We start from the raw sequence: 24,062 nt of genomic DNA, 5'->3' as shown, positions 1-24,062 counted from the left end.
ATCGAGTCACTAAATTGATAGACAAACACTGCAGTTTTTGCCCAGCCTCCTCTGAAGCACCCCTTCACTTCATACATCTGTTTGTCACCATCCACAGATTCCTTAATCCTGACAGCTCTACAAACACAGACTGGAAATCATCACAGATGCTGATGGCTTAATGTCCTGCAAATGCAAGCATCCGCATGAATATCATTATGCTCCACAGAACAGGTGTGCTAAAACACTTCATAACGTCTAACAACTACAGGACCTTTTACACAAGTCACCAAATAAATCCACAGTGCAACAATATCTATCCTGAGAAGAAAGCCTGAAATATCCCCAATCCCCTTTTTATTTTCTGAATAAGCTTTCTGATCGTTACATTTGTACTGTGCTCTGCTAACCACTGGAGGGTGGTAGGAGTCCGTCTGTCTGCTTCGGAGATTCCTACCAAGAAGCCAGAATGAACTGTCAAAGAAGGCAGATTGTAAATGTGATCAAACACTCCTCCCACCCCAGCTACTACTTCCAGCTACTTCTAAAACACGAGGTGCATCTCAGCCTGAATTCACGCACTTTACTGCCAGAGAAGTGTGTAATAATCTTGAAAGTGGCAACTGTAAAACCGTAGCCTGCTCTAGGTTTTGGTTTTGTTTCTCAGACTATCTCGATCTGAAACTTAAAGGGGACGGTTAGTGATTTCATAACCCACTCTTGCAATTACAAAATATAGTCATGAGTCTTCTGGGGAAAGAAAAAAATAAATGAATAGCCTGTTCATAGGGAACGTCTAAGTGATATGTAGTCAACCACTTCCCTTTCCTGTGTCATAGCCTGAGACAACCCCTGGTATTTATTTTAAAGGTCCAGAGTTGTCTTTCTGCATGTCCCTTCTAATAAAAGCTGGTTTAGTCAATATGCAACAAATAAATATTGATATTTGTTATTATCTTCTGAAAATGAATTGTTAGTGGATCTGGAGATGCTGCTTCATATCCTAGAGATCCCAACTCAACTTCTCTTCTTATAGAGAGAAGTAAATCTGCAATGTTAATTCCCTCCCATGCATTAAGCTTTCTACAAAGTCGTTTCATGACAGCCAAATGCAGAACCAAAAGCTTCACATTGCTCACACAAAAGCTGTTACCACACCACAAAATTGGGCTCTGCAAAATTTGCTGCTTGTGTTCCTTTTCCACATCTTCAGATTGCAGACTTCCTGTCTGCCTACCCCGTCCCCGTTTTGTGTCCGCATGTTGCCACCCATTAGTGGTAATTTTCTGTCACTTAGGACACAGAAGTTTGTCTACATAGATTTTCTGAACCAACTCCGTACCTACTGCTGGTTTGCAGATTCACACCTTTATAATCAAGGTCTCTTTCCTGCAGGGGCTCATCACTGAGGGTGCCAAATTGAAGGCGAAGTTAACAAGCTGCTTTGTAATGAATGCTTGGACTTTTAACTCCTGGGTATTTTCAGGAACCCCGTTTTTAAAAATTGCACATAAAAAGGCCTGACAGGGTAATCTGGTATGGGCATGACATTGCTAATATTAAATGTTTTTCATGTTCTGACGTTTAATAAAGAAATGAAAACAAATGTAATGTAAGCTGCACCCAAAGCTGGAGGGATCTCACCTAGACCTAAAGTCATCATGCAACATTTTCTGAATTCTTTTTACAGTCTAAAGAAAGATTTTGAGGCAACCTCTATCTTGAAATAATTGTGCCTGCAAAATGAAGGCTGAAGTTATTTACTAGGAGTTGTTATAGGAAAAGCACTTCGCACACAGTACAGGAATAGACAGAAAAACATCTTTCTTATCTCAAACCAGGCCTGAAGGACCTAGCCAGCACTTTTGAAAAAAGCTCTTAAGAACTGGAGCAGTGTATGATGAAGTGAGCCAAGCAGGGAAGATATGTCAGAAGTCTGAACATGTAGCTCAGAGTTATTTATTTTCTGTGGTTTAGGGAGGTTTTTTTGGTCACTTGTTGCAGTACTAATTGGCCCAGGCTCCACAGAAAACTGTTCATTGCTATCAACCTACCAGCTGGAGGAAAGCAGCTGCAACGGTAGTTTGCAGGAATGGAATTAGTGGGTGGAGGAGGAAGAAATGATAGTAATAAAGGACAACAGGGCTCCACACATGTTGGGAGAACAAAATAGCCTTGTACAGATTTGAAGTGTTGATCAGAGATGAGACTTCAGGCCTTGCAATTTGAATAAAAGCATTTTGGGTCCCTCTGCGCCATCTAAATGACAGGTGTTTACAGCCTGTGCCTGAGGGACTGCATCTCAGAGAAGGACAAGGCATGCCTCACTGCACTCTGCACCAAGATGAGAAGTGTCCCTCATACGGTCAAACAGAATGTGCCAGGTCTGATGGCTAAAAAGAGAAGGTTTGGGGCCATAAAAAGACCTCCTCCATGTTCTGTTCCCCAAACGCATCCAGAGCACATTCAGAGAGGAAGAACCGGGCAGGTTCACAGAAAACCCAGAAAACATATTTGTCATTGCCTTTTGTCAAAAGATGCTCCCAGAGAAGAATGGATGGAGTTAGACTCCTGCTAAATTATCCACTGAACACAAAAATAAAATAAATTTTAAAAATCCCATGTCTTAGGGTGCATCGTATGGCTATGTCTATGCACAACCTTACCTCGACCTAGTTAGCTTATTAGATGAGCTGGTACAAATCCTTCCCTGGCAAACCTTTCTGAAGTTTACATAAAATCTGTTTCTGTCCCTAGGTGACACAAAACAAACCTGGCTAGAATTTTAATTAATGCCTGTGGTGTATTTAAAACATCAAATAGAAGTTTAAAACTGAACGAGAAATGGGTGCATTTCTAATGATAAAAACACTTTGATTTACTTTTATGTGTGATATGCATGCTTAGAGTAATAAAAGAACTACATAATGAAAAATATCACTTGGATAAACACCCTAAGATTATAATCTGCAAAGAACTAATAATTAAGTTTTATCAAAATCAAGACAGTGTTATATTTCTTTTTTAAGTGACAATTAAAAGAGCTGGACTTGAGAGATATAATCAGTATGCACTCTTCACAAACTTATGCAATTTTTTGCTGTGTATGTCATCAATTAGCAGACCCTTAAAGAGTGTAAAAAAGAGGTATTAAGTAATTTGAGAAGATAATTTCTAAAATGAAGTAGCTGGTTTTGCAATCTGGAAGTACTATTGAGAATACTTGTCATTTACCAACTAGAAGAACTTCAGTGTCTGCATCCTAATCATCCCAATACAAACTAACCAAAAAACCACTATGCTCTGGAAATGCAGGCATTGCCAGATCTCATGTCCCTCTCATCCAATGCTCTGTCTCGGACAGAGGCCAATGCCAGATGTTTCAGAGATACGTGCAAGAAACCCCATGGCACGTAATTAGAGTATAATCTCTCCATATCGGGAGCTTCTTCCTAGCTCCCATCTGCTAGAAATTATTTTACATCAATATATAGAATGTAAAAGTGCTCTACAAAGTGTTTAATTTCAAGCATCCTCTTTAAATGTCAAAACACTGCATTAACCAATTCTTTGTTCAACAGGGGTTTTGTTCAACATGAACAGCCTTTGGTACTATGAAAAGCTTCTCTTTCACAATTCCTTCTCTTGCTGTGTGTGTAGGCTACCTAAGAAAAGGATCGTGTCCGAGCATAGTAGACTTCAGCTACCTTATAGAGAAAATAACCCTGATGGATAAACTGCAGGCGAAACATTACACCACTCGTCAGAAGTGAACTATCACCGTAATGCAAAGCTTTTAAAAACTATGGGGAATGTCTGGTACACATCTTGAACTCCAGAAAAGATTTACTTTAGGTACCTGAGCATATCACTTTATTGCTCAAAAATAAAACTAAAAACCCAAGCTACAAGTGGGCAACTCACAAAGAACCAAGGAAAAAGGGTAGAATATATGTCTCCACTAACTTTTAAAAGTTAAAACAGTTAAAAAAAAACAAACAGAAGCAAATGCTACTGTTAGTTGTTCTACCTACAGTATTTCTACAATCATTCTATCTATCAAATGGATCTAGTTTGCATGTCTCTTTTATTGTCTTTGCAGCTAGTTGTCTCCCACCTCTGTCTACTCTGTCTTTCCAAAAGAGCAGCACATCTAATTGAAGGCATGACATTTTCCTCCAGTCACTAAGTAGCAAATGCCTTTAAATCACAGTCCAGCTCCCAAACAACATTAACTTAGACCCAAAAAAACCCCCAAACCAAAACCAAACAAACAAATAAACCCCAAAAAACAAAACACCAAAAAAACCCCAACTAAACAAACCCCAAACAATAAATCAATCTAACTACCATACCACAAAGCACAGATCATAATTTTCTGGCAGGGCCAGCTAAGCTGAAATTTCATTTTCCAATCAAAGCGGGCAGGGGTGCTGCATTTTGCCATATGCACTCTGTGGGCAATACAAGAGCAGCCATGACACACGCTCAGTGCTGGATTTGAGATGGATTGAGCTGGGGTCAAATTTCACTGAATTTCACTGAATTTCACTGAATTTCTAGAGTTGGAAGGGACCATAGAGATCATCTAGTCCAACTCCCCTGCTGAAGCAGGATTGCCTAGAGCTAGAATTATCCATGAGTTCTTCCTCCATTATAGCAGCCCTCTCAAACCATCTCCCAACAGTCTGTACCAGAGTCTAAAAACACCGAGTAGCATGGGCTGCCTTTGCACATCTGAGTTTGTTTTGGTCTTAAATAGCATGTTGGAAGTGGGCAAAAGGCTGGCATAGTATGGTATAAATAGGAAAACGAAAGAAATTAGAGAGAAAGGTAGATATAGCAACATGCTGGAGATCAACATCCTGTTACATAGTCTTGTATGCCCCTCCACTTTCATTAGTCCTGTCCAATTAAAGTGACTTAAAGTGACAGTTCTTTCTCTGAAGAACTGTTCCCTTAGGCACCTAAGACATAGCTATAATATATGATCACAGTTTTGTAAGAGTCTTTACTCGAATCACCTTCTCTTCAGTATTCATCCCACTGCTTAATTTCCTTGATATCAAATTGTCTAGCCTGCTGAGAAGTGTCTTGAAGCATGCATTTTGAAATTAGAGCTGATGAAATAAAACTGGTGACACCTGAAAAGCTAAATCAACAAATATACTTTCTGTTTACGTAGCTGTAGTTATAAATGATGTACACAGTCTTCTCCAGGAGTTACAACAGAATATTGGTTATTACACCTTCCACCTAGAAGATATTTTCCACCTAAGCGTGCCTTCTCTTAGACCACTGCAAGCATGAAAATTCTCATTACTACCTTGTACTAAGTGTGCTTGGTCTTTTTTGTTTGCCGATCATGTCCTTGATTCTCTCATTTGATCCATTAGCAATTTAAACACTCTTTCCAATCTGTAAAATTCCTTAGAGTTCTACTTTGTATCTTACAGAATAAAAAGTTAAAGCCATTGCCTGGAGAACTTGCTGTGTAACCTGGCCTATATAAGTGTTTCTTACGTTGCTACAGCCCAAGGCCCTCCAGCATCATGTGTCATAACAGGCATGGAGAGAAGTACGCCAGCAAGCAGAGGAAAGGTACCAAGGTACCTTCGCATGCTAAGGAGTCTTGCAAGAAGAGGAGTACAGTCGACTGGAAATGGAAAGCAACTACATCTGAAAGTCACTGAATGAAGAGTAGCCATTTGGTACTGTTGAATGAATCTCAAGAACATCTTGCATGTCTTTTTACCTCAGTTTCTGTCCTTCACTTTCATAGATCAGAGATGCTCTTACTGATTCTTTCCTCCCTGAGCCCCCCATCACCCACCACCCATAGTGCAAGTGAGCCTGAACACTAATTCTTTTCATATGGTTGTTATTTTCTTTCTGAATTTGTAAGAACAACTGATCTACGTATAGAAAATGTAACTCAACTTCCAAGCTTCCCATAAACAAATCAGTCTGCATCGTTACAAAGATGTGGCTTGGTATAAATGTCCTTGTACACCAAAACCCTGGTACGCTTCCCATAAACAAATCAGTCTGCATCGTTACAAAGATGTGGCTTGGTATAAATGTCCCTGGTATTTTTAAATACATTGTTGTTTACATATATCTAGATGTATCTTATTTTTGCAACTATATATACAGTATATGCACATATGTCTAAATTGCCACATAATCAAGATTTAAAAAAGGTCCTGATGTGCTTCATTATCTATAAATATGACTTTAGCAAGATTACTGATTTACCAATGAATAACTACAGTTACGCCTTCTCTGTCTTTTAATTTTCACACACAAGAGGCTCTTTTGATCCAATTAAATAAAAATGAAATAGAAGAAATTTGTGCTGAGGAAAGGCTGCAGTAATTAACACAAAACTACAGCCCAGTGTTCTGGCAGAGAGCTGAGGGAAGCTATTAATTCTGAAAGACCTCCAACAAATGCCTTACATTCCAATTTTGCCACATAAAAGTTGGAGTAGATGAATAAAGATCCGAAGAATTCCTGGAGAGAAAGTTTCTTTTTTTTTTTTTTTTTTCCAAATAATCTAAATAAAATGCAATAGGAATAAAATTAAATTAAGACACAAAATTATAAAATAAACTGAATAAATTGATCGTTATCTTTTTATGATTATTTGACCATAATTTAGATCAAGTACTGTATTCCTATGTTCAAGAGAACATCACTATGTTCAAGACAAACCATTTTTTGTATGCGTTGCACCAACAAGCAAGCATCAGCCTGTGAACTAAAACTCAGTTCAGATCATTCACACATCAATAGGTCCTAGGCAAAATAAATTTGAGATAAATAACCACTGTAAAATTGTATGTGTTAGTTATGTGAGAGATTAATATATACATTAATCAGATCATGAATAGCAGCCCACTCCCATTACAGCTGGTAAAATCCCTAGCTTCAAAATTAAACAGTAAAAATTTTACAAAAGTCCATGAATAAAAATGACTGGTTTAGGTCACTGCCTGTGTTGATTATGCTCTTTATATTTTATATTACTACCTATACATTTTCTGTCAGGGCACCATATCACTTACATTTTCTTTAGACGTAATGCCAGTGTCAAGAGATTTTCATAATTATTTTCAATGCTTCAACTACCCAGCCCCTCCTCTGTTATAACTATTGATGAAGCCAAGCTGCAAAAACATAACACTGAAAGAGCTGAAATTAAAAAAATGAAAAAGACACCCCAAATCCATAAAAAAATAACTGAGAGGCTGATGAACTGCAGGATAAAGTAGAACCCTTTAAGTAAAATGAACATAAAACCTTTTGATGCAATTTGCCTCTGTAAAACAGCTCAGATTAACCATTTATTTCAGGCTCAAAAAGCAGAGAAGGATTTGTACCTCCCAGATCTCATGTTGATGGTTCTGTGCAACAGTGGATAACACCCCTAATACCCAGAGCTGGACAATCTCCTGAATTCCTTTTGCTTTTGTAAATGCTACCCAGCAGCAAAGTTAGCAAATTTGGTTACTAGTAGCTGATTAAAAGAGGAAGCAGTCTTCATTTCATTTTCTGGTACAAGATTTTTTGCTTGCTTCTTAATATAACGCAAGTTCAAAGCAATGATAATACAAAGATCTTGTTCTCCCTCCAGGAAGGATGCTGCACATGGGGTTGATCCCAGCAAAGGATTACAGTAAGATGGCTTTTTGCAAGCCTAAGGGTGTGTTATGATGGTTTCAAGGTATGAGGCATGAGAGGTCAAAATAACTAGTCAGTCTTCCATGGGAACTGGAACCGCTGCATGAATAAAAGCTGTGTTGAATGGAAGAGAAAGAAAAATGGAGATGGAAAGCTAACCCAAATTCTACCACTATGAGAAAGGAAAGATCTGTTATTCTTGTTACAGCACAAAATGCAAGACAACATTACTCTACAAACTACAGCATGGTATATATATACAAATAAATTAGCAGTAACGCTCTACTATTCTCTCTCAAAAATTAGGAGTGCAACTGTCTGAACAAAGTAGTCCCTTGCATCCTCAAGGCATCACAATAGGATACAAAACCTATAGAATTATTTTGATTTTAAAAGCTTTAATATACACATTCTCCCTTGAGCACAAAGTTATTCCCTATAATGACATGATAGCCAATAAGAAAGTAATAGCTTTGTGCCTTTGTGCATACTGGTGAAGTGTCTGACCCCACATATTACAAGAAATGATTTGAGGCTAGCGATGTTTTGAGACAGTTTACTGGAAGAAAGAAAACATGGGAGCAGGTTGCCTTGACAACGCTGTGCCGCTGCACCAGAAACCAAAAGGAAATGCTGGATCTTCTGCTATGTTAAGGACTGCAAAGTATTCACCAAACTGAGTTGAGAGAGAACTAATCCCACAGCAAGTCAGTGTTACCTGACCTATGCAATATCAGCTATCGCTTCTTATCATGAGCCTTATTAGAAAACTGATAAAAAATCCAGAAGGTTCATACTTCCTAGCACAGGGCAATAAGAAGTAAGCAGCAAATGATACAGTAATGAGTGCTCAAAATTTCTTTTTTATTCCTGGGAGACTGTGCAGGTCACTTCTGGTTCTGAGAGTTTACGTGGCGGGAGAAGTGGTTTCTAATGGCGACCACTTTGGATTTCATAGCAGGATTTCACAAAGTTGTCTCTGCAGGCTATATCACTTTTGGCAGTGATCACCATATTCTTCAATAAAGAATGTAAATACAAATTAACCAGCTAGCATTGAACCAAAAAATAAATCAAGACCCTTAACATATTTTGCCGTCACTTAATTTATCATGCATGCTACCAGATTTTATAAAAAAAGATTTATCCACAAAGCACCCAGTTATGAATTAATTCTTCCAGGCAGTCATATTTTTAAATATTTACTCTTTTTATAGGACTAGATTGAGCACAGAGAAGGGAGCTGAGTCTGGCTCTCTCACACATTAGCCAAGAGCTCTAACAACCGGATCTAGAGTCGTGCAGGTGGTGACTGTTTTGTTAAAAAAGGCACCCTATGCAATTTGAACTCCAACATGGGGAGCAGAAGCAGATGAGTCCCTACTCCAGAGTGAATCATTAAGTCTGGGAGATAAATGGGTCTTAAAGATTCACTTTAGACTTTCCTTTTGTCTATCATAGCTCTCAAAGCAGCATTCTGAGTTTCTTCTTTTACTTCCACAGGCCCCTTAAAAATGAAAAGCGAATCGCCTATGGAATTACTGATTTCTCTGTCTTACAGCTGGGCATTACGCACAAGCTGTCTGTTGGCCTCAACCCTACATCTTAATTGGCTACACAGCTCTTACTGATCTGATGGTCTTGTGGCAAACAGAGTATCTTTAACCTAGTATAGTATAACAGTATTTTCTTTTGATCCAATTGTTAAATCAGCACCACAACAAACTGCTGAAATCTTCCCCAAACTGATTTAACCAGTTAATCACTAATCTGACCACATAGGGGCACTGATACGCTTGAACTCAGTTTTGCTTTGTATGGAAATTTCATAGAATCATAGAATTGCCAAGGTTGGAAGGGATCTTTCAGATCATTGAGTCCAACCATCCACCTAGCACTGACAGAACCCGTCCATATCACTAAGTACTACATCTACCTGTCTTTTAAGTACCTCCAGGGATGATGACTCAATCACTTCCCTGAGCAGCCTGTTCTAATGTTTAATAACTGTTTCAGTGTAAAAATTTTCTGTACCATAACTTTTCTCCAGGACCTAAATACCCTGCTCTGGGCAGTCGTGAACCACGTGTCACCAACTGGGACTTAAACCTTTGATTCCTGTACAGGAGTTAAAGCTGGCATGGATATTTTATTACTCTTATTATAATCTGGTTATTTAGAAAATAAATAATACCAAGCCAAGAGAGCACATTCCTTCCTTCTCCTCTAATGACAGCAGCTGGGTACATGAGAAGTTCCAGAGAGTTTAAGGGTGTAAAACCCAGGAGAAGAACCTTGTGTCACGTTTAGAAGTGCTTTTGTCAGTATATAAGCAAATACAAAATACAATAGAAGTAAACAGAAGACATACGTACACATTCAAAATAAACAAGTTTCTTTTACTATCAGTATTTTAAGACTGGTTCTGCTTCTGTTTAATTTAACAGAAACTTATCACTCTGTTCTAAAGAACACTCCCAATCCTCTATTTATAAAAAGGATGAGTTCAGATACCCTTTCTATCAGAAAGAAAATCAATCTCAACTAGTACATAACGCTTCCCTAAACAAAAAATTGACTCACTGTTCCTTAATGACTAAGAGTAACTACATGGTAACAATGTGCAGTATTGCTTATGCCTCACATAAATAAGAGATTGTTTGTAAATAATTTCAAAGATAAAATCAGGGAAGAAAATGGACATATCCAACACCACAATAAATTGTTGGTCCCATAACTGTCCCAATTAACTGTTGGGATAATGCCTCAAAGTAAAACATCTCATCAGATACCAGACATCTTAAATAGGTAGCAAAATCTAAATATGAAAAGTATTTTGAAATATAGAGAGATACTGTGGAGAAATCTCCATTTGAAAACAGTTCTGCATTTTAAACGCCTTTTAATTTGACACTTTAGTCCATTTCATACTCAGTATTTTCATTCAATTCCTGTTTCTACTACGCTTCAAACACCAAATTCAAGAGATATGAAATGCAGGTGCTACTTTACCAGGATTACATCCCTTTTAAAGAAGCAGTGACATTCTCAGAATGAAGCTATTACCTGAGAGCTCAACAAGGAACTCACATGGCCTTCTTGTCACTTTCTAATTCTTTCCATGCTAAAGTCACTTTATAAATGAGAAATTCTGCATTATGGATTGCAAAGGTTGAAAGGGAAAGCTACAAATGCAACTGTATTATTTATAACCATAGAGAGCCATAACAGAGACCAAGAGACAAACAGACACACCAAGGAATGCTTAATATTTAATCTCTAAATTTATATTCAGCCAAGTAATTAGACCTGCTCACATATATGAAACACTTGCAATGCCTGTTGATCAATGCTTGAAAGGATTACTTCAATGCAAAGACTTACTAAAATGATTAAGTTAAGTTTTATTTGATGTCTGGTGCTTTCAGGGATTCTATAATTAAATAACTGTTGCACATTGGCACAAGCCTATTGATTTAATAGAGGTATCTTGATTTATGTTAACTTAATATGCTGTGCATTGTCACTTATGGGTGCTAACAGCTGTATGACATGATATTAAAACATGATTTTGCTATAAACCCCTAGATTTTGATAAAAAACCGTTAGAACACATTAAGGGTGCATGAAAGGCTAAGGCATGAATAAAGTTGCTAATTAACCAGTTGAATCAAATAGTCTGTTTTATATTTAAATTATGCTTTTGTGATACTGCAAATACAAAAGTATAGATACCTGTAATTAAGTTCTGTGCTCTGTAATTTTTCCCTTCAGGAGACCAGAAGTTGGAATGTTACAATAGCATTATGATAAAATTAATCATAATGAAGCAATGCACAGTCAAGAATCAAGCTGTAGAATATCACATCACAGGTAAAATCATAGAATCATAGAATTGTCTAGGTTGGAAGGGTCCTTTAAGATCATCTAGTCCAACCATCAACCTAACTCTGATAAAAAAAACAGAAGAAAACCATACAAACCACCCCCTCACATTACTAAACTATATCTCTAAGCACTATTTTAATAAACATTAAAAATCAAAACTAATTGAGAGGTGCGACCCTTTCACTTGTAGAATGTCACTTCAAATCCAGGTCTAATGGCCATGGAAATGGCTTCTTCTGGAGCTGGCCAGAAACTTTCACTTTAGGGGAAATTTTGGGGTTTTTTCATAAAATGAATTTCTTATGGAAATGAATAGGCACTCTTCTGTTGGAAATAAATTTATGGTCTTTAAGAAACACTGAAATGAAACCTGTTTTCAAAATTCCTCAAAGTTTATTAGCAAACTAATTTTTTGGTCAATTTTGCTGTTTCTACTCAGCATACAGCAAAGTTGAAAAGAATTGCATCCTTTTCAGGTATAACTGCCACTGCTCATAACGTCCCTGCCATTATGACCAGAGAATTCCTCATTTTCCATCCTTAGGAGATCTGGGAAATTTTAATTCACTGCTGCCAGGCTGGACTTAGTGCTGGAGACTGAAGACTCTCAGGGGTCTAGTATATTGCCAAGACTTAGCAAATTTTAAAGCTCTCAAGAAGGTCTGGAAGTACTACAGCCTTTGTAGCGACTCTCAGATGCAACAAGGAGACAGGATTGTGGAGAGCTTCAGCTTTAGGAGCTGCCTGTCCCACAGCACTTTGGTCTCTGGTAATCAGTCATCATGCTGTCTTCTGAAAACCTAGCCTCCTAGGGAATGCCCCACAGCTGAGGTCCTGGGCTCCATAAAAGCTTGCAAGAAATTTGATAGTGTTTCATTGGAATTTTCTACTATTGTAAAACAAATAGTTTTAAATAAGGCAGCATTTTCAGTGATTTTTTAATTAAAGATTGTTTAAGTGGAAAGTTACCAATGAGCTGTACTTAGCCAGCAGGTCTCTCTGTGATCACTCTTTCCTCCCTTACCTTGTCTTTGCTACAGCTGTCAAAATGCTTGGTTTACAAAACAGCTTCTCATAAACCCTTTAGTGTTTCATAAATTTGCAAATGATGGCAATGCTAATGCATACACTTATTAGGGACAGTATGCTTAGTTTAATATAACACATGAAGAGTGTCACAGTTGCATGCTATAATTGCAAAAAGGATAACTAATTTTAACTTTGGAAACTTTGGTTTTGGCTTCTGAAATGGGTGCAAATTATAAAAATGGATCTGTAATTAGATGCTGGGTCTGTAGTACACAGGCAAATATTTGTTGCACTGCATTTGAAGGGAGGAATGTTGCCAGCATTTACTATCAAGCAGACAAACCACAGTTGAGTACTGCTTCAAGCAGAAACAAAAATACCCTGTCTGAAGGAAGAGGCTCATTTTTGATATGTCGGGAATAAAAAGCTTACCTGAGAACCAATGACAAGATAAATAAGGTGGTAATCATTCAATTAAGAAAAGGCAGACTTACAGGAATTACATTACCAGTTTGAATCTGCCAGTATTCCATTAATTTTTTTCAATTACAAGGAAAAATGGGAGAGGGGATGGCAATGATGAGACACGCACAGTTAGAATTGCCTGGTTCTGATATCAACCATTATTCGCATATTTCACTCCTTTTCACCTTGGATGCTATAAATTTTATTTGAAGATTTTTAAAGGCACTCTATTATCTAACACAATCAGGAAAAGACTTTTGTTAAAAATACTGTTATCTATATATTCTCTAGGGGGAATGTGGCTGTTGCAAGTGTATTTATTAGATGGAAGGTTAAAGCAATTTGTGTTCAAAATAGAAACACATATAAAGAAAAAAAACCCCAAAATCTATGCTGCAGGCAGGGAACTTTATACAATTATCTCTTTGCTGTCACAGTAGCTAAAATTTATCTGCAATTACTAAAAAACTAAGTCAATATAATTAAGTTTTTAGCTATCAGTTTTTTATTTACATCTGTTTCAATTTCCAGTCTACCTGGCAAGATCTACATGGCACTTGAGAACTGTGTCTTTTTCTATCACCAGCTTTGCTTGTCAAATCAATCCTAATTCTCTCTTCAAAAGTGGTTTATCATCAGGGACTTGCTAGATATTTTCTCTGGATGGGCAATGAGAAGGAATTTCATTTGCTTTCCTTTCTCTGAACTGCTACCTATGCAAAGCTAACAAAACTAAAATGTCTTTTGCCATCAAAACACTACTATATATGCATACACTAGTTGCAAGCTAATAGTTTCTACATGTTTTTCAAGGGCTTTCACATTGAAATTTATTTTAAATCAAAACTTGCCCTCTTCTAGATTGACTTAAAGTTCAAAGGTGCAACAAAACCCCAAAAGGATGAGAACATTTTTAGAGAAAAATTAGAGGATAAATTATTCACTCCAAAGAAATCCAAACCCACATATGTTTAATAAACTCTTCACTCTACCTATACTGACAATCTGTGTGCCGTTAAAGTGATTTATCCTAGAAAACAGATGAACACAGACAATACACATTTGAATTTGAGGATGAAAGTTCGCCCCTACATTAAGATTAACTAATCTTAATGTACAAGTGATTAATTTGCACACAAGTGTAACAGAACATATGCAGCTAAATTGACTGTGTTATTTCATAATATCTGTCTCCCCATCGGTCTAAGCATCATTTTTAACCAGTGGTTATAGTCTCAGTGTGAAAATTACTGGGTGAACTGGTGTGTGTTATTCAGGAGCAACACATGATGATACTCAGATTTATTTCTGGCTTTATAAGAATAAGCAGATTAGCCACTAACAAAAAGTTGAAGATAAAAAATGTAAATACAAAAAACCTATTACTTGTGCATTTATATTGCATGTGTGCTGAAATGAAGTCTTTAGTCAAAATCCTCTGCTGCTGTAAATCAACTAGCTTCAGTGTAGAAATGAAATCACCGAGACAACAGCAAATACAAAGCCATTTTGGACAAGCAGATGTTTCTTTAAATGTGCCAGTACTTTGCACAGCTGTTCTGGCCATTTGACACTTGAAGGTAATTAAATTCAAAAGCACCATACCTTCCGAAGAGGCTTGAGCTTGGTCTCCATTATAAAGTCGTACTTGCAGAGTTCACAACAGCGTGTGTCTGAGCTCTTAATCCACTGGTGCAGGCAGGCCTGGTGAACGAAGCGCAGGGTCCCTGTGCAGCGACACGGTGTGATGAGGGGACTTTCATCATCGCCCTCACAGTGACAGATCCTGACAGGAAGGAGAGCGAGAGCCAGTGAGGGGATTTGCCAAGCAGCAAGGCAAAGCCACTGGTTTATTTACACTGATTTTTGATTTTCAGACTTGATACTACGCAAGTTGTATGACCTTTCAGATTGAGGCCCAGAAACAGATGCCTTGTTCCCTTCTACCACTTAGTAATTTCTCTTAGCTATTTCTCTTTGAATTTGCTATGTCGTCTGACAATGAATCAATAGAAATAATACTGATTCTCCCTTTTACGTATAGCAAAACCTTTAAGAAAAATACTAGAGCTTGCTCTTAGATGGTCTGTAAGTAATGCCAATAAAATACAAAAAGTTAGCAGAATCTAACCCAAAACTGGAAATATCCAATATGAAAAGTACAAAAAAGTTCCTAGGATACCTCTTTGGAGTTACACAATTAAAAGAATAAGAGAACAGTTTTAAGTCCTTTGGAGTAACACATATGGCACAGAGTACACACAAGTGCACACACTTTTCAGGAGGCAGGTGTTAAAAAGTCATAGTCCTTCCTCTTTTTCATCCTTCGCTGTCCCTTTGAAGCAGACAGCTGCGTTATCTGGGAAAACAAGCTACAGCTGTAAGCAGACCCCATGGTAGGGGTTGGTCCCAGAGCCATTGTTACCTTGTAATGGGATACAGAGCTTTTCATGTTGTTGTTTTGCATAAAATGATCAGTGTCCTAAAATCACAAGCTGATGGTTTTCTTCTGGGACACATGTCCAAATGTCTTGGTGATTTTCCCCACTTGCAGACTCCTGATCATATCAAGAAAACACCTATCCATTGAAAAGAACACCAGCTTTATTGGCAGGTGTCGCTGTGAGGGCAGAGAAAGCTCTACAGTGAGCAGAAAGCTTAGCCAAACACCTGAAGTGAATCAAGTTCACCTCAATGAAGAGTAACTTCCTCCCATCCCCATCTCAGACACACACAGCAAAGCACTCAAACTCTAATGAATGTCAAACTGGCACAAAAGGGGAAAAAAAAAAAAAGGAAAAAAAGGGAAAAAAAAAGCTGAAGCCTGAGAAATGTTATTTCAAAATAGAGAAGTAGCAACAACAGCTCAGATCCTGGTGTCACGCAAACAAAACTTACTGCTTAGAAACTTGTTACTTAGGAAAGGCACCCTCAGATATGTGCGTGCAGAGGAGACTGAACACATCTGAGGAATAACTCACCCTTTATGCAGAAAACTGTGGCCACACTGTTACTGGGGTAGGAAAAAGGCTGGGGAGGGCCCTGTGGTGAGGTTCTCTTCCTGCCAGCCAGCTTAGGGAAGAAGGTTGATCTTCATAGCACAAGGAAAGCAACCAGGAGACCTGGTGCACGTCAGGAGGCAGCCTGGCAAAGACACCTGGTAGAAGACTGGCTACAGCACAGCACTGAGACTGCCAAGTCTACAAGCAAGGGGAGGAGGAGATTTCAATGTCTAAGTGAAAGATCCATGGATCAAAACCAGCAGTTTCACTGTTCTTCCATGTTGTAGCCTAGAGCCATGAGAAAATGACTCTGCAACAATGGGAAAGCAGAACAAAGCTGCTTTGCTAGAAATATAGCACAAATAAAAAAAACAATAAAACCCAACCAAACAGAAAAACCCTGAAGCTCAGCCAAAAAAATGAAGTTCTGGGAATGTGGTACACAAAAGCCAGGATTTCAGTGTCCACAGTGGTTCCTGTACACTAATCAGCATCTTATACCCCATGGGAGGAGAGAGCAGAAGAAAATACCCACAACTTCTATCTTGCACACATTCATTTTTTGTGAGACACATTTTACAAGAACTCAATTTACAGTCTTTTCTTTACTCAGCCAGCCAAGCTAGGTGCATCAGCAGCTTAACTCTTATATGGAAATTGTCTGTGTGCTGACTTCTTATTGAGCCTGTAGCTTAAGCAAAACTAAATTTTCAAAACACCAAATAGCTATTTTGCTAACAAATGCATTCCCAGCTGAGAGGTACGTAAAAACCATCATTTTCTTTTTAAATTAAAGCTATTTCCCAAAGGAAAACTAGTATTCTTTGTTCATTTAAATTCAAGCTATACATAATTTATTTTACAGGCTTAGCATTTAAACTATTTAGAAATTAGACAACTAAGCTATGCACCCAAGAGCCTTTTTTCCACTACTGCCAGAATTGTTTAAAATTATTTTAAGAGCTAAAATACAAGCCTAAAACTCCACTGGGAGCTTCAAATAAAGTGACACTGCAAATTTGAAATGAATGGAAGGTCTCTTCAGTAGCTATACTTTTACAGAAAAACACTATATGAATTATACGTTCTATTTGTGATTTTGTTGTACAGAAGTTGCAAGCTAAACATATAAATAACAAGGTGACATTAAGCACTTACATTATACAGAACCTTGAACTAAATAATGTAATGGCCTCTACTAGCTTTATAACCATGAAATATATAATGAGTATAAAAACAAACTTCAAATGGAATTAAAGTCCGAAGAAAATAACCAAAGGCATGGTTTCCATTAGCTTGAATGCTCTTTGGTGCAATTTAGCTCTTCATTATTTTTTTAGCCAGAAGAAATTAGCTTAAAAGGAATTTGAGGTACCTAAACTCACAATCACAGCCTTTTAAGATTCATGGGTGCCTGACAGCTACTGAAACAGACTGTTGGCTAAGTGCTTAAATATCTTTTAAAGACTTGGGCCAGGTAACTCGTAATATTGTTCAGCCACAAGTAGTGAATCAGAATTTTGTGCCTCTTTGCCCTTTGCTGTATTTATCTACCAAGTGCATCATAATTATCACAAATTATAGAAAATAAATTGTGAATAATGGTTTTGAAAAATATGTTGTGCAAACAGAAGTGAGGTAGGGATACAAAGGACAGACTTACCTGAACTGTATCTAAACCAGGTCGTAGGCAGAAAACTTCCATTCTAGTTTCCTATTTTCCCATGATCACCGCTGTTCAAAATTTTGACCCATCAGACCAACAATTTATAGGGCTGAACTTATCCCAAGAGTAAAATTTGCTTACATGATTTAGAACTGAGTTTAATGAACCCCCCCCCACACACATTATAAAGAAAAGAAAAAACATTGCTAAATCCATACTGATTTATTTACAAGCTGTAGTACAGCACTGGTCATGGTTAATAGCTGCAGTTTCAGATGCTCAGACACACCTACGGTATTTACACACTCAGCTTTTCTCAACTTTCTAGTCCTCTGGTAGATAAATGGTGTTCATTATAGAGCAATACTTTTGGCTATTTGGAAGTGGAGGGGAGGGAAGTCAGCTATTAGGCCAAATCCTTTTAGTTAGAATCCCTTTATAGTCACAAATTGAGCATGCTTTTTTTTTCTTTTTTTTGGTGGGTTTGACAGCTTAGTGCTTTAAAGATTCCTGCCTGGGAACAGGACCTTTCTTGTCTAGGGGAAGAGATATGTACAAGGCTTCAAAGGAGCTTTTGCTCTATAAGTCATCTCTACTCCAGACAACACAGCATATACAAGCTATTAGATGAACTTCTGATTCAGATATACAAATTATTTGCATGTGTGTGTATGATATACTTCTACAGACATATCCCTACACATTGAAATCACAGAATATTTTTTATTTTTAAAGTAAGTTCACTGTGAAACTTTACGAAATAATTCTCTAACAGTGCAGTCATTCTTATGCTTAAGTTTTTGCTTTATATGCCAGTATTTTAATTATCCAAAACATACTTCTCTAGCACAGAATTGTTTCTACAACCTTCAGCACATACATGTGCCAAACAGAGAAATTTATCCCAACACTGTGCATGTATCAGACAAAAATTTAAAAAAAAAATCTTTAAAGGATGCTCTTAAATATCAGGTTAACTCATAATGCACAAAATTATCAAAAAGAAAAAAAACTTTGAAGGAAAAATTGCTAAACTGAAAACAAAATTAGTCTTTGTGAAAGATTTTGGATAATTCTTATAAAATTGTTGCAGATTTCTCATATGTTCCCTGTACAAAAAAACAATTCTCAAATAGAAACAGAATAGTTTAATTTAGAAAATTTTTAGAATGAATTAGCAAGTCCCTGTTTGTGCCTCGAGCTACATAAGAGCCTTATCATTAGAAGCAGCACTGGTGGAAAAGAGTTTGCAATAATTCTGCATCACCAGAACTCTTTCAGTGGATCCTGTATTTGAGATTGACGCTGCATCTCGGTACTTAATAACATTTTCAGGGATTCTTGGCCATTACATATAGACAAAGGGTATACCTACAGTAACATAGCACAGATAACTTTTATAGACTTCCTTAAAAATATATCAGGTCAAATTTTACCTTCATTAACAAACGTACAACATAGGGGAATGCCTCTGAGGCTTTCAAATATGGAAGTGTATATGGGGGCATGAGCATACTGATAATGATGTACGTTTAAGGCCTATAAATGGCATAATTATGTAAAGATTGTATTGTTCTCTAATATTCCTGGGTGCTATACAGCTATGTCTATGCTAACAAGCACTGCAGTGGAAGTGTACAATTCTACTGAAAAAAAGAGCTGGTGCTAAAAACCTGGTATCTACATCAGGGTCATCTTGGTGGGAGTTGCTTGGATTTGATACTGATTTGAGGCTGGACCAGGAACACACCTTTCAGTTTACTTTCACTCAAAAGGAATACAGTCAGAGAACCCTGAGATCAAGCCTCAGTGTGGTCTAGATCACCTAGTAAAGGTGATCAGTTGTACTTCAAAACAGGCTCCTTCTCTGAACTAAAGCACTAATGCAGACCCTTTCACTGACAAAATTAGGAGGAGCTACTGCCTTGTGACTATGACACATTTGCTGCCCCTGTGATGCTATTTCTATGCACTGTGAACTACAGCATGATAATAAACTAATGCAGATGCCCAATCCCCATACTGTCATTTTCTTGGGGATGGAAGTATACCAACAGACTAGAAATGCTTTCAAACCTTTAACAAATCCCCCTAGTAAAAGAGGAAAATATCTTCTCCATATAAATATGCCCAAGGAAAATAATGCCTAGTCCAAAAATATTATTTTTGGTGAGAAATGACTAAAAAGGAGTTAAAGTCTTGACCTTCCCTGGAAACCATACCTAGATTCATAATGATTATGCAAAGATAAATTCTTACCCTATTCAGCAGGTACATCTCATTGCTATATCTCACTATTACTAAGGGGAGCTTAATCAGGGAGAAACAGCATAGTTGGAAGATGTTGGACTAACTGAATCCCTGGCTTTGATTTTCAACAGATTATTCACTGACAGCATGAAATACTATGAGCTCAAAGGTTATCTTAATTGGAGCAAAAGGAACCAATGCCACATTTGCAAAAAGATGCACAAAATTTCTGTCATCACTGCCTGATAATCTTAAGAAAACTATTCTCCTGTCCAAAAAAAGGTCATTTTCTTTTTCTTTTTTTACCAATTTTTAAAGTGCTTACAGTGATTTTAGATAGAAATTAAAATTAAACCAAACAACTTTATGAACATCTCACAGCAAATAATTAACTCATTCATAAAAAGAAAGAAAGAAAGAAACAAACAAACCAAATTCTGCTCCTGGATAATTTATCACTTGAGGAAAAAAAAGAAGTTACATTAACTAAGTATGTTCACCTTGCAATAGGCTACTGTACGCCATATTTCCCTTGCTTTCATTTTGGAGGTTTTTTTCTTTTTTAATCTCGTTTCCATTCTTTCCACTGTTAAATCATAAAGTAATCTAAATGACAAATTAGTCTACCTCTCCATTTAAACACAGTGTGAATGAAGCACATTAATTCTCCACACCGAATGTAATCAATTTGTATACCTCTTCCCTGTCACTCCTGCCCTTCCATTATGTTATACAGTCAGCTGCCTTTATCTGACTAGAAGAAAAAACATTCCGAAAATGTTTCACCACACCAGTGGAATTTCATAATGGCCTTGGAAAAGCTTTCTCTTGATTTCTGTGAACATGATCAGAATTTGTAAGAGACCCAAGAGCAAAAAACATTAGACTAAATCTTTTACTTTGTCAACATTTCTTGTCCTTCTATTGATCTTCCATTATAGGTGATAAACGGGATATCTAACTATCCAAAGAGTTACAAGTAATTCCTGCCTCAGATGCACTGTCAGCGCAACTCAAGGCAGATGTCAGACAAGATTTACTGCACTGAACAAAGTTCAAAGAACTAAGGACTGCATCTTAAAAAAAGATTTAGATTTCTTCCCACCTGCCTAGTGACACTCAAAGCTTTAAGTAATTAAACTCCCTACATATCATTTGCAAGGTCTAAATATTCAGTAACAGGACCCTTAAAACCAAGGGTTTCCTCTCACCCAAACTTTACAGCGGCAAGTGGCGATATTTCACGTATTTGTATTAAAAATACAAATAGGTTTTGAGAAAAAGAAGCAGAAACCAGGACTCAGTTCTCCCCCAGATAAGTGACCCTAACCACAACAAAGACATGCTTGCCTTGTTTCAGGTCTCCTTGCATCCTTCTGAATCATGGAGAGCTTCCAAAAGAGACTGCGTAACCAGATGGCTAAAGAGGTGACAGATGGGGCATTGAACCATCAGGCGAAGAATAGAATTAACCAGGATTTCATACTGCTTCAAAGACTGATGAACCACTAGACCATCAAACAGAGGAGGAGATTCCTCAAAAAGCAGGAGATTCCTATCAGAAAGTCACCTTGTAGAAAGCAGCAGTCACAATTCTTTAAAAGGAAGGGGTGAGCAGCTAACATGCTCCTAATATGAGGAGCTAATATGCAGCTAAGGTTCCGAAATCTGGCTCCTAATTAGGGAATGTATCATCCTGAGACCCCAAGGAAGGCCCTAATATCCCAGGAAGAAACAGATTAAAAACCCTCTTCAGCTGAACACTAGTCTGGCAGTTCAGCGTCCTCCAGTCTTTGGTGATTTTTGAGGGCTCTGGATGGTATTTCAAGTCCATATATTTTGCACTACTGTTTAAATTATTTACTGCATCCAACTTCATAGTTTCAGTATAAATATTTCAAATGGGTGTTAAATTTCAGTGGTAGTATTTGAGCCTATATATATATATCTTCTGTTCACCTTTCTCTTTTTTTGTTAAGTCCATGAGGACTTGTTTCCTCCTAAGAGGCTTTCTGTCTGCTGATTTTGTGAGCACTCTACTACACGAATATTTCAGGATGTAAGTATTTTCATGCAAAATACTACTTTTGCAGGTCCCGCTAATAATATTACAAAAAAAAAAAACAAACCACCAACCTTTTTTCAAAACTTGATTCCACAGAGAGAAACCACGTAATCATATTGCCTCTTGTCAAGTGCAATGTACACTATCTCTTCCAACCTATGATTGACTTAACACATAGAAATATCCATTCTAGTCTTTTCCAAAGTTTATAATGGGTTTTTAATTAACAGACTCGCCTTTTAAAGCTGATTTTAAAAAATTATACTTGAAGTAGATTCTGCAGATTTCATGAATCAACTTCATGATTCCTTTTACTGCTTCTCTTCATTCTTACCAGCCTTCTGGTATGCTCTACTTTTCTATTTACTCCTCAAATGAGGGCCTTCCTTTACCTGTCTGCATATAGAGCCATTCATGGAGTTCAACAAATTCAAAATGCTACTTCTGATATGCCTTTTCTTCATAGCAAGAAGCTCCACTTTATTTAACTGTATGATTTAGAAAGCCTACAAAAAAAAAAAAAAAAAAAAAAGCAGAATATTTGCCTTCTAATGGACTCCAGAAGAAAGGAATAGGTTCAAGGAAGAGATTGCAAAGATCATTGGTGTCATGTCATTGTGTCATTGCTTCATTTTGGAAATAGAGAAACAGTGACACTAGAAGGGGAAATGTCCCACTTGAAGTGACCAAGAGGCCTGTGTTAGACTAGTGGGAGTACCTATTGTGCCATGGTACTATCCTTTATCCACGTGACTACTGCGCTTTTGCAAGAACAGGGTGTGTCCTGTCACATTCCTGCTCATGAAGGAAATGCATATTAAGGAAACTGTTCATAGCCTTACGTGTGTGTACAAATGTGTTTCACTGCCAGGAATTCATGAGGAAGTAAAGGAAACAAAAAGCCAAAAAGCCAAACGCTTAACGACAAAATAACTGGCACCAGGAGGTGTTTGAGATCCCTGTTCCTCTGCGATTTCTACACAATCCTATCGAGGTGAGAGCCATTCCTCTCAGCAAGTTTTGTCACACTGACTAGAAGACATGAATGCCTAGGATTAAAAGCTTCAAAAAACATCTCAAGAAAATGAATTTTCCACATCACAACCAGCTATGTTAATTCCAGCTTTAGAACAAACATCACAAAAATCCCTTTTTCCATTTCGCATGCAGAAAAATGTTTACCATAGATATGCACATCTGCACTGAAATGTCATTCTTTTTTTTTTGTATCAGAAACAAGACTGTGAGTCTGAAGAAAAGGATGCCACAGATTATGGGTCAATTAAGTGCCCGGACCTACCTTAAAAACCAGAAACTACAGTCTATACTGCATCTGTAGTATAAGCATGTCTTCTGTTTTCTTCAGCTGTCTGTAAATTGATTAAGACAATTTACCAGCTATGAAAAATTAACATGCTTTAATTTTGCTGTGTTTTTCCTAGATGTATTACCATCAGTACAACACACCTAATAATTACAATAAAAAATACATCCTTACACCTGACATGAAGATAAATGCAATTATGTCTGTCTTGACAAATTCTCACAACAGGCCAAGTTATCTGCTGCGTTGAGTTTAACTCTGGTTGTTCAAAGATCATTTCTGCTGACAGTGAGCTCAGGAATACACACCTATCAAAAGTTTTCAACCTTTCTCTACTGAACAAGAGCCTAGCTGAAAAGTTTGCATGCACACGCAAAAAGTCCATCGTCAAAGCAATCTCCAAGTCTTTCAAAAAGTGCAACTGATTATAATAAAAATGAATGGATTGAAAAGACAGATAATAAACTGTAGTCCGCTTTTCCATCTGAAAGCAAAGCCTAAGTTTAGGGACTTAGGTAACAGTTAGGATTAAGCTACATGAGATAATTACAAAACTTTGACTTTAATTCCTCTCTCTTTTTTTTTTTTTTTTTTTTTGTTTAACAAAGTATAGTTAAGCCTGTGTAAAGATCCATATTGAAATAATTTATTTCAGTTTTTGGGTAGCTCATATTCAGTTAATAATGATTAAATGGTCTTATTATATAT

At 37.3% G+C, this 24,062-nt stretch overlaps 1 protein-coding gene across 7 annotated transcripts in view; it reads right to left on the bottom strand.

Annotated features, from left to right (window-relative positions):
• The window catches only part of MARCH1 (membrane associated ring-CH-type finger 1), a 190,031-nt gene that overhangs the window by 11,581 nt on the left and 154,388 nt on the right, over positions 1-24,062 (bottom strand). For all 7 annotated transcript variants that reach the window (XM_014945444.1, XM_014945420.1, XM_014945436.1 and 4 more), the window contains one exon: positions 14,653-14,833. In XM_014945444.1, coding sequence (XP_014800930.1) covers positions 14,653-14,833 — 181 coding nt within the window. The remainder of the gene's footprint in view (positions 1-14,652; positions 14,834-24,062) is intronic.

This window comes from Calidris pugnax, unplaced genomic scaffold (assembly GCF_001431845.1).
Source record: "Calidris pugnax isolate Ruff unplaced genomic scaffold, ASM143184v1 scaffold15, whole genome shotgun sequence".
NCBI lineage: Eukaryota > Metazoa > Chordata > Aves > Charadriiformes > Scolopacidae > Calidris > Calidris pugnax.
Note: the sequence above shows the minus strand (reverse complement) of the source record. Positions and strands in the feature narration are given on the sequence as shown.